This window comes from Sminthopsis crassicaudata, chromosome 2, assembly GCF_048593235.1.
Source record: "Sminthopsis crassicaudata isolate SCR6 chromosome 2, ASM4859323v1, whole genome shotgun sequence".
Classification (NCBI taxonomy): domain Eukaryota; kingdom Metazoa; phylum Chordata; class Mammalia; order Dasyuromorphia; family Dasyuridae; genus Sminthopsis; species Sminthopsis crassicaudata.
In genome coordinates this window covers 579,501,442-579,515,382 of record NC_133618.1, presented here as the reverse complement: position 1 = coordinate 579,515,382, position 13,941 = coordinate 579,501,442, and the positions used below count along the sequence as shown (strand labels likewise).

Here is a 13,941-nt window from a genome sequence, read left to right as displayed (position 1 = left end):
TATTTTAGCAGCTGCTTGGAAGATGGATTGATAAAGAGAGGAGTAGAAGCAAGGAGCCCAATTAAAAAGCTAGTATACATAAAAAGTGATAAAGGTAATGACCATGTGAGTGAAGAGAAAGAAATAGATTCAAGAGATACTGTGGATGTGACAAAAATTGGCCATCGATGAATAGATTAGATTAGATTATGGATTATAGATTGATTGTTGATATGGAGAGTAAGGAAGAAGATAGACTCATGGATTTAAATTAGAACTGTAAATTGAAAAACTGGAAGGAATTAAAAAAAAAACAAAAGGAAAAGTTGGAAAAATGGACAGGTTGAGATATGGGGGAAGATAATGAGTTTGAGAAGCCTATGGGACATCTTTGTGAAATGTCCCAGAGGAGAGGATCTTTTCCTGGTTTGCGGGAAGGTAAACCCTGCTAGTTGATTCAGACTTCTCCCTTATGGTGATTAAGAAACCTGCCCTTTTTTTTAAAGCATATAATCAGCAGTTGCTCCTTGTGAAGTCTTCAGTAGACAGTGGTTCCTGTGGTCATACTTATTTTGTTGTCATCCTTTGAACTCTGTATCCCTCCCAGTCTGTAGGGAGCAACTACTCCTGAGAGAGCCAAGTGGGTAATTGGGGATGGAGTCAGGGTGTGGATGGCCGGTGCCACTTCTTCCTATGAATCACTGGGATCTGCATTGATGGGATACATGACACTATCGCCATGGCTGACTCTTCCTGCCGGGACCGCTCCCGGTGCATGAGACTCGACCCTTTGTAGCTTGTGATTTTCTTCCAGAAGTCTTTGTATATTCTGTGAGTTTGGTTAAGCCAGGCCGCCTTTTTTGTTCAGTTCAACAATCCTTTATGAAGTGACTGCTGTATCCTGGGCACCTTGCAGTAGTTACCCTGCAGAGACCTGTGGGAACTGGGGCCATGAGGAGGAAAATTAGAAAGGAACTTTTGTGAGGCTCGGAGCCAGTCTCTTAAATGGGTGAGGAGTCAGAGTGGCTTGAGCAGGGTACCCGGCCAGAACGTGTCAGAGCTGGCAGAAAGAGGACCTCTCTAGGACACCAGCTGGCCTTGGTAGACATGTAAAGTGACATCTGTTTTCCTGACTGTGATGTAGACAATAAGACATATGCACAGGTGAGAGCCATTTAGTTGCTGCTCACATGTTCTATAGAAAATCCTCTTCTAAGGACAGATAGGTGGCTCAGTGGATAGAGCACTAGCCCTGTAGACAGAGACCTAAGTTCAAAACTGGTCTCAGACATTTAACACTTCCTGACTGTGTGACCCTGGGCAAGTCACTTAACCCCAACTGCCTCAGGGGAAAAAAAGAAAGAAAATCCCCTTCTATAGTTTGATGTAAAAGGCTACTGAAATTCCTTCTAATTCTAAAATTCTGTGGCAGGCTTCATTTGTGAACCTACTTGGTTGTTTTTCCTATGGTGACTTTTTTGTCTCCCATATTTTATTAGCTATCTTTATTCTTCCTACAAAGCAAAAGATTATATAATCTGGCAGAAATAACCGTAGCCTGGGAGTCAGTAAGCAAAAATCACAAAAAGCAAAAATCAGTTCCTGCCCTTGAGGAGCTGACAGTTTAATGGGAAGACAACTACAAGCAATTTATATATACAAATTATATACATATATATATTTATATATACACACACACAATAAATTGAAGATAATCACAAAGGGAAGACTAACAATAATGGGAATTGGGAAGAAGGTAGGATTTTAGTTAGAGCTTGAAGCCCGAAGTCAAAGATGAGGAGAAAGAGAATTCTAGACATCAGAGACAATTATTCAAGAAACAAGTAGGTCAGTGTCACTGGATTGCATAGTATATGGTCAGGGGAGTAAGGTATAAGAAAGTTAGGAAAGGTTAGGGGGTATCAGGTTGGGAAAGGCTTTGAATACCAGAGAATTATGCACTTTTTTTTTCTAGAAGTTAGGAGTTTATTGAATAAGGGTAAGGGGAGGAAAAATTTGCACTTTAGGAAGATTAATATGACAGTCGAGTGAAAGATGAACTGAAATTCCTTCTTTCAATCTGTTAGGCAAATCAGTTCTAATCCCATCTCTATCACTAATCGTATGACCTTGACTGATTTCCTCTGTAAATTATGTCTACATTCAAACAGATATTATGAAATCAATTCAGAAGAAAGTTGTCATATAGATACAGAATTATTTTTTGTTTCCTTTAATAGCTCAAATAGCTCATAACAGTGAGCCCTATTGTTCAAGTAAGTCATAAGGATAGAAATGATTTGGTAAAATGGTGAGTGTTCAAAGCATGTTATCGGCATTGGATGGATAGTGGAATTCCTTTGGAATCTATTCAAAATATTGATTTAGAGCTTTAGATATCACAGCTTATATATTAAGAAGCTTCCCCTTTCTCAATATTTCCTTTTTAGGTGACAAGTCAAGATAAGGAACTGCACAAAAAAATCCTCGGAATCATTCAAAATGATTGTCAGAAACCAAGGCGTAAGTTGTACAAATAGATCCTTTGATGATTTAAGAAGGGAACATTTGCTGCCAATATATATTAAAAAATGTAGAAGACAATGTGGTGTAGCAAGGAGGCAGAAGCTTTAGTTCCTGCTCCACTCCTACCAGGCTATATGATGATGAGAAATTCCCTTGATTTCTCTGTACCTTAACTTTTTCCATTTCTAAGGTACTAGATAGGCTAGATAAAGTCTATGACCTTACTAGACTTATATTTTTACTGGTAAATGATTGGGGAGGCTTAGGAAGAGAAATTGGAGTGAGTGACCTCCAAAGGCCCTTCAAGCTTTTAGATTTGTGATCCTTTAAAACCAGGGTTCAGATTCTGACCTTTATTTCCTGTAAATTAAATTTCCTGTAAAACCTTGAGCAGATTATTTAACCTCTCAGGGCATCAGTTTTCTCATCAGAATATAAAATGAAGGGGAGGAAGGAAGGGTAGAGATTAGATTTAGATGTCCACAGAGATCTATTCTAGTTCATAATCTGTGATCCTGCGAACGCCAAAGACTCCCTCGTCTATCATAATTTCTTGATTCTTTTGTCTTTGGACCAAGGCTATTTTCCCATATATAAATTTCAAAGTTAATGAAATTATACTGAGCACTGGCGCTCATTGACATGCCAAATATGACTTTTAGCAAGCAACAAACCATTTTAGAAACTGAATCCTTAAGGGGTCATCTAAGTCTAATATCCAGGCCTTTTTTTGCAAACTAATAAGAAAACTGGGGTTCAAAGTGGCCAAGCACCTTACTCCAGATTGCACAGGTATGGCGTCTTATTTCTAAACCCAGTACTCCTTCTGCTACCATCAAAGATTGGAAAAGTTGGTTTGGAAAGTCATTTACTTTAATAGAGTTAGGTCAGCCTCTAGTGGTTAAAATATCAAACTGCAGAGTAGGCAACACCCATATTCTCACGAATACGGAAGTTTTAGTTTCTTTTTTTTCCAAAATACATGTAATGATAGTTTTCAACATTCACCCTTACAAAACCTTGTGCTCCAAATTTTTCTCCCTCCCTTCCCCCCTATTCCCCTGCAGCAGACAGCAAGTAGTCTACTATGTGTTAAACAGGTTAGTCACTTATTTTAAAATCCCTATCTAGAATACGCCACTTTAAATGGTGGTTTCACAAACAATTTAAATATGTCCTTGTGTGTAGCTGACCTTGGTTGCTCTACACAAGTGGGCGTATAAGGCCTAACAGGTTCTACAAACAGGAAAGCTTTTGGCACACTCTTATCCAAGGACCAGCCTAGGGAAGAGCAGGGGCTGGTTGGCCACTATTGTGATGGAATATTTTTTAGGCCATGGCAATCCATGAAATAGACAAAAAACGTTGTAATTCTCAGTGCACATTTCAGTTTTGTGGGTAGTTTCTCGGGTGGGGGTGGGGTCAGTGTTTCCCATATAATCTCTTTTTCCCTTAAATCAGAACTGTGGAGAGGAACTTGGGAGACATTTCATGACTATTTTAGAAAGGGATAATTCTTCCATTATCACTGAATACCTGCTATGTGCAAATTCTACTGGAAATGTTGGTGGGGAGGAAATGACTTGTCTCCAAAGAATGGCTTGGTGTGAGGTTCCCCAGTGACCAAGGCTCATGTCCCCCATGGCTTTCTGTCATCTGAAAGTTTCAGTTCCAGAAGCTTGCATCCACCCATGTCTGATTCAGGGGAGAGGAGCATGGAGGTTTAAACTGGTCTTTGCAGTGCCCAACCCTGTTTAGCTTTGAAGAACTGGTGAGCTCACAGTGTAGGCAGGCAGGATTGTTGTACTTTAAAGGGAGCAGAGGGACCTGTTAGTGCAGGGCATTCTCTTGTCTTGTTTTTATTCCCTGGCTCACATCTTATTCTCCTATGATTTCAGAGCTATAGCCCCGAGTTTGTTTAAGATAAAAAGAAAACGTTGCCTTTCTTTTGGGCTCACCTTTGGAATTTTGAATGATGATTTAATCATGATGCCAGAGCATCAGTGCGCCACATATTTCATTAGAAAAGAAGAGGTATAAGGGTCTACATTCTTCAGGAACTGATGTATGCCCATTAACACTTAGCTGGATCTGTATGAAGACCAGAATTGATTGAAGTTAGCTAAGAGCCTAGATAGAGAAGCAAATGAAAGAAATGTGCATCTCACTTCTTACAAAAAACAAATGGCCTTTTGTCACCTGCAGGGTAGCAGTTCTTAGGCATGTCTCTCAGCAAGGCGGCTCCTGAAGGTTTGTGTCTGCTGAACAGGCTCTGCCAATTGCATGATAAATCCGAGTCTCATTATTAAGCCAGCATTGAATTGACTGAAACTAATACATTTTTCAGAAGCTAAATCCAGTAGAGTGATGAGCTGACATCAGCTATTAAACAATAACCAGCTATTCTCCACCCCCAACAAATTTTAAAAAGCCCAAGCCTTCTTAGAGACTATGTTAGAAGCTCATGCTGCCTCCTCAGATGCTCAAGAAATAGTTATTCCATTGTATTTAATTTTCTCTGGTTGACAGAGAGAAGGATTTGAAACAGTGCTCTTCAATGAGTCTCTTGGCAAACAGGTTGCTTAAAACACTAGAATCATAAAAGTTATTTTTATATCATTACTAGAAATGTGAGGCACCTCCGAGTAATGAATGTAGAAGGGCAGCTTCCATGTCCAGAAAACTTGGGTTTAGGTTCTGTCCTTGACATGGTCAGATTGAGACCTAAATTGTAGAGAGAGAATTTCTTCACTAGGTGTTCCAGACTGACTTCAGGATATAATCCAGCATTAGGATAGGGGAGCAACTCTCATGTTACTAGCCAGTTCTTCAAAATATTTGTAACCAGACTGCAGTTTCATCAGTAATGCATTGAGAAGAATCTCGCCAAAGAAGAAAAAAAACTATATACAAACAAGGTGTGGAGGCTGAATTGGAGGTTGTCTCAGAAGGGAGGCACTAGCATTTAAAGGATCAGAAAAGGCTGCTTCAGTGAGTGGCAGAGATGGGAGTGGAACTGAGAAGTGGGGAGGCAGAGATGGTGGAAGAAGAAGAGCATTCCAGGTGCAGGAGTTGGCCTATGACAGTGGAAAGAGTTGGGAAACAAAATCATGTTTGAGGCACCTAGTCTCACTGGATTGTAGCATGTGTTGAAGGGGAGAAAAGTATAATAAGGTAGAGACTTGTTCATCCTTAAACTCTTCTCTCCAGTTTCTTCAATGGAATTTAAAGTAATTTTGAGTTTTCTCACCAGTTTACTCATCATCTCCCTAATACACTCCCTAAAACTTCTCCCTTCCTTGAACTCTTAGAGTACTAATGACATTTTTATTTGTTCAATCAATAGCATCTGTTAAGTGCTTACTGTGGACCAGACCCAATGATTAGCTGAATGCAAAGAAAAGGCACAAAAACAGTCCCTGTCCTCAAGGAGGGCACATGCATGAATTGGTACAATAAAGATATGTGCCTAGGAGATGGGAGATAACTTTATAATGCTACGGAGGGACCAGACAAGGCTCCTTTAGTAGATATTTGAACAGTCTTGAAGGAAGCCAGAGACACTTTGAATTACACTTCTCTATGTACATTTCTTATCTCTCTTATTTAACTGCTCTTTGAAGATCAGGATCATACCTTGTTAATCAATAATAGCTTGCACTGTGGCTTGTACTTAGTGAGTACTAAATGCTTGGATGAATTGATTAATAATGTTTTATATTGAACTTTTGAAGAATTCCTGCTAGAGTTGTTCTAAGATTCTCTTTCCTGTTTTCAGAGGCAACAGTTCATAATATTTGATAAATCAATTTCTTATAGTAAGAAAAACCAACTTTATACAATATTTTAAAATTTGCAAACTTACATATGTTTTATTTGAGCTTCATCCATATGAGATAGTTAATACAGATAGTACTCTTTTTTTTAACAGAAAAGTAAACTAAAGTGAAGAAGGTTAACTAATTTGAACAAGGTCACATAGCTAATAAATATGTAAGCTTGATTCATCAAGTGCTGAAATAGCAAAATGATAATTAATTAGACCTTACTACTAATCTTTTTAAATTTTAATTTCATTTTTTTCAATTAACAAAAATCTATTTTTTCTTCCTTCCCACCCTAACACACCCCAATGAAAAAAAGGGGAGGGGACCCTTCTAACAATAAACAAACATGTAAATTTCTGAAATGGCTATATCTCCAAAAATTTTGTCTTATACTTCACTTTGAGCCCAACACCTTTCTGAAAAGAAGAGGGTACCATGCTTCATCAGCAGCCCTCAAGAACCACAGCTGGTCTTTGTTGCTCAGAGTTCTCAAGACTTGCAGAGTTGTTTTTCTTTATAATGTGTTTAGTATTGTATATACTGTTCTCCTGGTTCATCTTACTTCAATGTGCATCAGTTTGTTAAAGTCTTCCCAGCTTTCTCTGAAACCTTTTGTCATTTGTTATGGTATAATAATATTCCATTTAATTTATATACCATAATGTATTCAGCTATTATATTTTCCCTGTTTCCTTCCAACCCACTCCTTATTCTCTTCCTCTGCTGAAATCCTCTTCTTCTCTTCAAGGTCCAACTCAGTATCTCCTCCACCATGAAGCCTTCACAGATCTTTCCAGCTGCAGCTGTTTATGCCCTTCTCGATTTTCCCTAAAGCACTTTTGACTGTATTTCTCTCTGGCTTTTCATACTTTATGCTTTGCTTTGTATTATTTTTATTGTGTGGGAGGGGTAGTCCCAGAACAGACTGTAAGTTTTTAAGGATGGGTCATTTTTCATTTTTGATTCTCACACCAGGAAGAATGCCTCACACACAGCAGATGTTTCATGAATATTAACTTGATTTGTTTCAAGATTGGGGATATAATAACTGAATAAATTATGATGTATAAATTAAATGGAATATACCTCACCCAAGTTCCCCCGCTGTCTGAGGCCCTCTATAGGGTAAGGAGGCACTTTATGAGGTACTAGGAAGGTTCAGATCTATCTTCAAATCCTGTAATCCTTGTTCTGTTTCCTATTTCTGACCCCGTTTTACAGATCCATTTATATAATCCCAATTGAATATCAACAGCTAGACTTCTCCTGTCTGATTCAGAGTCCCCTCTCAAGTTATTTTATTGAAACTATTTCCTTGACTCTACGGTATCATTAGAGGGAATGTAAGTTACCTGTTTCTCCCTGTCCATGTGTGTAAAGTTATGGTTCTCACAGATAGTTACTGTTTCATCTCCACTAGCAGTGTGTGTGTGTGTGTGTGTGTGTGTGTGTGTGTGTGTGTGTGTGTGTGTGTGTGTGTGCTGGAGGCAGAGATGGGAGCTTTGGGTGGAAAGATGACAATTTTGGTTTGGGCCGGTGGTCCTGTGCTAAGGGAGCTGGGGAGCCTGGCAGTAGGAGTTTGGGGTTTCTGAATCCCCTGTAGTGGGTGATGAGACACAGTAATTCCACAGTTAGTACTGTGATAGGCCCTCAATAATTCAGAATTCTCTCTCACAGCCTGTGTGGAACACTTTCCCAGATTAACTGATGGGACCTCTCCAGGTACAAAGAGAAAGCATTTATTCAGTCCCTGCAGGGAGAGGCCCAGCACACCCGTCATGTGCCCGGCCAACAGTAGGAAGTAGAACACCGGGTTAAATAGGAAAAGACCCAAGCCTTCTCATGGGATAGTATCTGCTTCCTGTGGGACTTCCTGTCACTTCCTGCGTCCCAGGGTTCCAGGCCTGATCTCCTGGCTCTGGGATCAGGGATGGAGGGACTTGGGCCTAGTCTCAAACTGAGAAGACTTCACCAGTCACTGCCATTCACTTCCTTACTCAGAGAACTCAGCGAGTCTCCAAAAGGCCTGCTCTCTCCTCTACTTCTGTCTTCCTTTCTGCCTTGCTGAAGCCATCCTACCCGGGAGTCCCTCCCTCCTATTTACTCGACCTCCTCTCAGCCTGCCCGGCCTCTGAGAACGGGGCCATCCCCCTCCTTACCAGGCCCTCCCAAGACCCCTCCGGCCTGTGTCTGCCTGCCCTCCCTTCCACCTAGAAGTGAAACGTGATGCACTGCCCTGCCTACCACGCCTGGCAAGGCCCGAGCACAACACAGACACAGACACTCATTGATCCATCTCATCCTAACAGAAGCTGCCCAGGTAGTTTCTTTTGCTAGTGGGTCCTCCCAAAAAAGTGGGAGTGGTGAGACAAGATGACCGCCAGATGGCAGCATTTAGCAAGTATTGCTTAGTTAAGCCCGCATCCTTAAAGATCTGGCCTGGAGGAGCAAACCCACAGTAACAGTGGAAGATGAATGAGACCTACATGGGGATCTGACCTCTCATTTCCCAGATGACCTGGTTGGGGCAGAGATGGCGGCTGACCGGAGCTGCAGGCGGCACGGGGCGGGTGACGAAGGGCTCGGGGTAGCCTAGAATATAGGACCGCGGCTAATTGTAGTAGCCAACATTTATGTAGCGCCTTAATTCTGTGATTTCCAGGAACCCTCCGAGGCTGGTGGTGCTGTTGTCCTCATTTTACAGATAAAAAACAGACGCTGAGACAAGTAAAATGGTTTGCTCAGGGCCACATGGTATCTTAGGTGGGGTTCCAGCTTCGACATCAGGCACCTCAGCCACAGGCCCGGTAGTCTGAAAAAAAGACCTGAGGAGAGCGCGGAAAAGGCCGCGTCACCTCTGGCCAAACTGGGAGGACATTCGTCCAGAATGAGAGCAGTGACTGTAACTCCGGGCAGTTCTCTCTGACTGGGTTTGACGTGATAACTGAAGGTCATCGGGGTGTAAGGTTACATCGGGAACATTGTCATACAAAGAACACCGGGTTTGGAGTCGGGATGGACGCTGTGCAGCTTTTGACAAGAAATCCCACCTCTAACTCCTGTTCCTCACATGGAAAACCGAGAAATGACAGAGCTTTAAGACCTTTTCCAGTTCCAAGGGCTTAAGCCCAGCTAATAAAGTGAGGCCTCAGACAGTTAGGCCCTCTCTCTTCCCGTTAATTTCCCAAGTTTACGTAGAGAGGCAAAGTGTTTGACCATGATGTTCTCCAGGATCACAATTGGTTACTGCAGTTAATGGGACACAGTTGGCTTTTAATGTATTTGTTTACTTTAATGTAAATACGACATACTTTCAAGAAAATAGGGGATACATTAGTAAATATTGTTATTCAGTTATGTCTGTCTCTTCGTGACCCCACTTGTGGTTTTCTTGGCAAAGATATTGGGCCTGATTTGCCATTCTCCAACTCATTTTACAGATGAGGAAACTGAGGCAAACAGGGTGAGTGACTTGCCCAGGGTCACACAGCCAGTCAGAGTCTGAGGCTGGATCTGAACTTGCAGGCGTAAATCTTCCTGACCCAGGCCCGGTGCCCTATCCACTCTCCCACTTAGCTCCCCTTATGGGACCCTGGGATGGGACCCAGTCTTGGCTTTGTTTTGCCACATGGCAAGAGTTCGGCAGGTCCCTCTCTTTAAGCCTCACTTTCCTCATCTATAAAGTCAAGGAACGAGGTTGTATTTAAGATCCCTTCCAGCTCTAAAATCCCTAGGATTATACTAGAAAGATTGCAGGAAGAAAGAACATCATTAAGTTATAGTCTGAGATCTGGAAGGTTGTAACTGTTGAATCACTTCTGTGTTTGATAGGTTTCCAATAAGTTCCTAGGAACAGGTTCTTTGGGTGAGAAGTTCAGGTAATGATGAAGATGGCCTAATCCTTCTCATCTTTTTCAATGGAGCGCAGTAAGAATGGTCCTAGAACAGCTGTTACTTTTTTCTGATCATTCATGTTCTGAAGATTCTTGCACAAGTGGATAAAATAATGGTCTTTTTAGTGGAATAAAAATATTAGAATGCACATATATTCTTAGCCTTACTAGAAGCATCCTGGTCACCTTTCCCTTAAGAAATAGGTGATATACGTTTCATCTTATTCCCATTTCTTTCTTTCTTTTTTTTGTGCAGATGGAAACATTAAAAACTTTATTTTTCTGGGGGGTGGGGTTGTTTGTGTGTCATGTTTTCTTTCCCCACATGGCTACACATGAAATAACTCTCTGTTTCTCTCCTCCCCCCCCCTTTCTCTTTCTCTCTCTCTTTCTCTGTGTGTATATATACATATTGCTCTGGGGGAGAGTATGAGGGTAAGGGAGTTCCCGTTTTATTTTAATCTCTTCTGCCAAGTCTTTATGATTTGTAAACTTCATCATTTAATGTCATCCCAGAGGCGACGAGTATTTGGTCTGGTGACATCTATTTAAAATGTCATTCTTAAGTATTTATGAATCATTATGTCCAGGAATTGTGGACAACAATTTGGTCTGTAATTTGGTCTGGTTCTAATACATTTTATTGGATGATATTTTTGAAGATTTTTTGACATATGCTTATAGTATGGAGGTTTTGCTGTTGTCTGGTATATGAAGACTCGTCAGTTAATAATCAAGTAGTAAGTACTTATTATATGCCAGGCATAAGACAAAGCCCTGAATGATGAACATTCACTAAATAATACCCGCTACCAGGTCACATCTTACTAGGTATATGTGGATGCTGGATTTGAACAGTCTGCAGAGATGTGTTACCCACTTATTATTGTTATTAATGATATTTATGTAGTGCTTCAATGCTTACAAAGCACATTATCAGCTTTGATCCTAGCAGTAACCCTGTGAAATAAGCAGTGTAAGTATTAGCCCCATTTTACACATGAAATGAAGTTGCGACCTGCCTGTGATCACAGAACTAATACCTATCAGAAGTGGGATTTGAACCCAAGTCTTCCTGACTACATCCAGTATTCACTCCATTAGATCACATTACCACAAGCACCGTTTGCTTCAATTCAGTATGAGACAGAAGAGCCTTTCTTTTTTTTTTTAATAGCATTTTATTTTTCCAAATACATGCAAAGATAGTTTCATCTTTGCAAAGCCTTGTGTTCTAAATTTTTTTCCCTCCTCCCCAAGAAAGCAATCCAATATAGATTGAACATGTGCAATTCTTTATTTCCATATTCATCATGCTATACAAGAAAGATCCCATCAAAAGGGGAAAAAAGAGAAGGAAAAACAAACAACAACAAAGGTGAAAATATTATGCTTTGATCCACATTCATTCTCCATGATTCTCTCTGTAAAAGTGGATGGCCCTTTCCATCCCAAATCTATTGGAATTGCCTTGAATCACCTCATTGTTGAAAAGAGCCAATGGGTCCATCAGAATTAATCATCTTGTTGTTCTCTTGGTTCTGCTTGCTTTACTCAGCATCATTTGGAAGAGACTTTATTAGGTAAGGATTTGCAGACATGTCCTGGCTTAGCAGTCTGTCTCTTTCCTTCCAACAGATTCTGAGAAGGGTTGCCATTTCCTTCACATCTTGACCTGTGCCCGCCTGCATCACGACCCCAACATGAGTGAGGCGATGCTACAGAAGGTTTTGGATCTCCTGGAAGACAAGAGTGAAATAGTCAGCACAATGGAAAGATACTACACAGCGTTCTGAGAGGAAAGAATTAATTCTGAGACAAGATAGCCTCTTAGACTAGAGGATAGGGACAAGAGTTGTACCTATCAAGAAATCTGCTTTTGAAACAAGTCATCTCAGGGACGGCCATGGAATTCTTTTATCACATTTTAAAATATTAAAGTGGCTCCAACTTTGGTAGAAAGTCACTTTGCACTGGAATATGAAAGCAATAACTGTTGAAAATACAGTTTGATCTGTGTCATTTAGTGACCTCTAGTTTGTAGTGGGGAGAAGGGAGATAGCTTGGAATTTAAAATGCAACATAAAAATTAAAAAAATATTTTTTAAGAATACTGTTTGATTTTGGTTGTTGTGAATCCACAAACCCTTCAACAATCTAGCCTGACTTTATAAATGTCTATATGATTCGCTGTTTCAATCATCACCAACCAGAGTATTAAAATAAAGTTGGTGGATTGCTAAGTGGCCATTCTGAACTAATGTCCCTTTGCCTTGTTTAACTAGGGACATTGCCAGCTAATGTCTTACTTTATAGTATAATCAATTCATTCAGGAACTTAAAAAATATAGCAACAAACTTCACAGCTATTGACTTCAGCTTATAATTCACAAAATATGCTAAGTTCACAAGAATGGGCTGTTTCTCACTGCCTTTCCAACGTCTTACATTTTTTATTGGCTGTCCCCATTTTGCTTCTGCTTCCTGTGTATATCATTTGTATATAGATCCTTATGCATTGGTCCCCTCCATTAAACTGTAAGCTTCTTAAGAGAAGCAATCATTTCTTACCTTTCTTTGTGTCCCCAGCATTTAGCTTAAATATCTGGCTTGTTTTATGACTGACTGACTCTTAACTATAAAAGAATTGCTTGTCTAACCTACTGTCCTAGACTAGTTCTCCAGCTACTGACTCAAGATCTCTGATCTCCAAGGATCTCCTACCCTTTTCTTCCTGAGACAGCCCATTCTAACTTTGGATAGCTCTAATTATTTGGGTTTGTGTTTTGTTTTTGGTTTTTTTTTTTTGGTTACTAAACTTAAATTTGCCTCTGTGATTTCTTCTAATCGCTCATACACCTGCCTTGTGGGTCCAAGCAGAAAAAAAGCTACTCCCTCTCCTCAAAGAGAGCTTCACCTACTTGCTGACTCTTATCATGTACCCCTGAGTTGAGTTTTCTCCAGGCTATAAATATCCTTATTTTCTTAGTTAGTCCTCCTAGTGGCAGGGACTCAAAGTCCTTCACAATTTGGATTACCTTCAACTGGGCCACTCTGTAGCTGATCACTTAGAAGAAAAAGACATGGATTCTACTCCTGGGATGGATGATGTGCTCAAATCTATTCTGGAAGAAAAGTGCATTTTAGGTAAGAGTCATTGTAACACAGTGTCTTGGCTACTCAATTATCAATTATCAAAGCCATAGTTGATATATTTTAAGACTTGTCAGTTTTCAAGACACCAGACAAAGTTCTCAATATGTTCTCAGACAGGTGGAGTCATGCATTGTCATAAGAGAGAATTAAAAAACATCCGAAGTATGCACCAACTTGTCCTAACAGGAGGCAAGAGATCCATGTATCAGTTTGGGGAAAAAATAGGAGAAAGAATTGGTATTAAGTTCAATTATTTCAAAAAAGGCACCTTTGCATTTGTCTCATGTCTTGTAGCCTTTCAGTTTTGATCTAATAAACTCAAGTGTCTCTGCTAGAAATTACATTTGTCTAGAATTGTGCATCTTCTCCAAGTTAAAGCTGAATGATTTTCATTTTCAGAATTAGAGCAGAGGAGGAAGAAAAAAAAAAAAAAAAAAAAAAAACAACCCAGCCTTTTAGATGAACTTAAGTGTATAAATGCTGAAAGCTAGTACCAGAGCTTTCTATTATCAGCATTAACTTGTCTCTGCCCAGCGCATAATAAAACAGTTACCCAAACA

At 40.2% G+C, this 13,941-nt stretch overlaps 1 protein-coding gene across 5 annotated transcripts in view; it reads left to right on the top strand.

Annotated features, from left to right (window-relative positions):
* The window catches only part of STN1 (STN1 subunit of CST complex), a 51,531-nt gene extending 37,818 nt beyond the window's left edge, over positions 1 to 13,713 (top strand). For 4 of the 5 annotated variants that reach the window (XM_074295506.1, XM_074295508.1, XM_074295509.1 and 1 more), the window contains exons 9-10: positions 2,430 to 2,502; positions 11,864 to 13,713. In XM_074295506.1, the coding sequence (XP_074151607.1) occupies positions 2,430 to 2,502; positions 11,864 to 12,021 (231 nt within the window). In that variant the 3' untranslated portion in view covers positions 12,022 to 13,713. The remainder of the gene's footprint in view (positions 1 to 2,429; positions 2,503 to 11,863) is intronic. The other variant, XM_074295510.1, reaches the window with a different exon arrangement.
* The last annotated feature ends 228 nt before the right edge of the window (positions 13,714 to 13,941 follow it).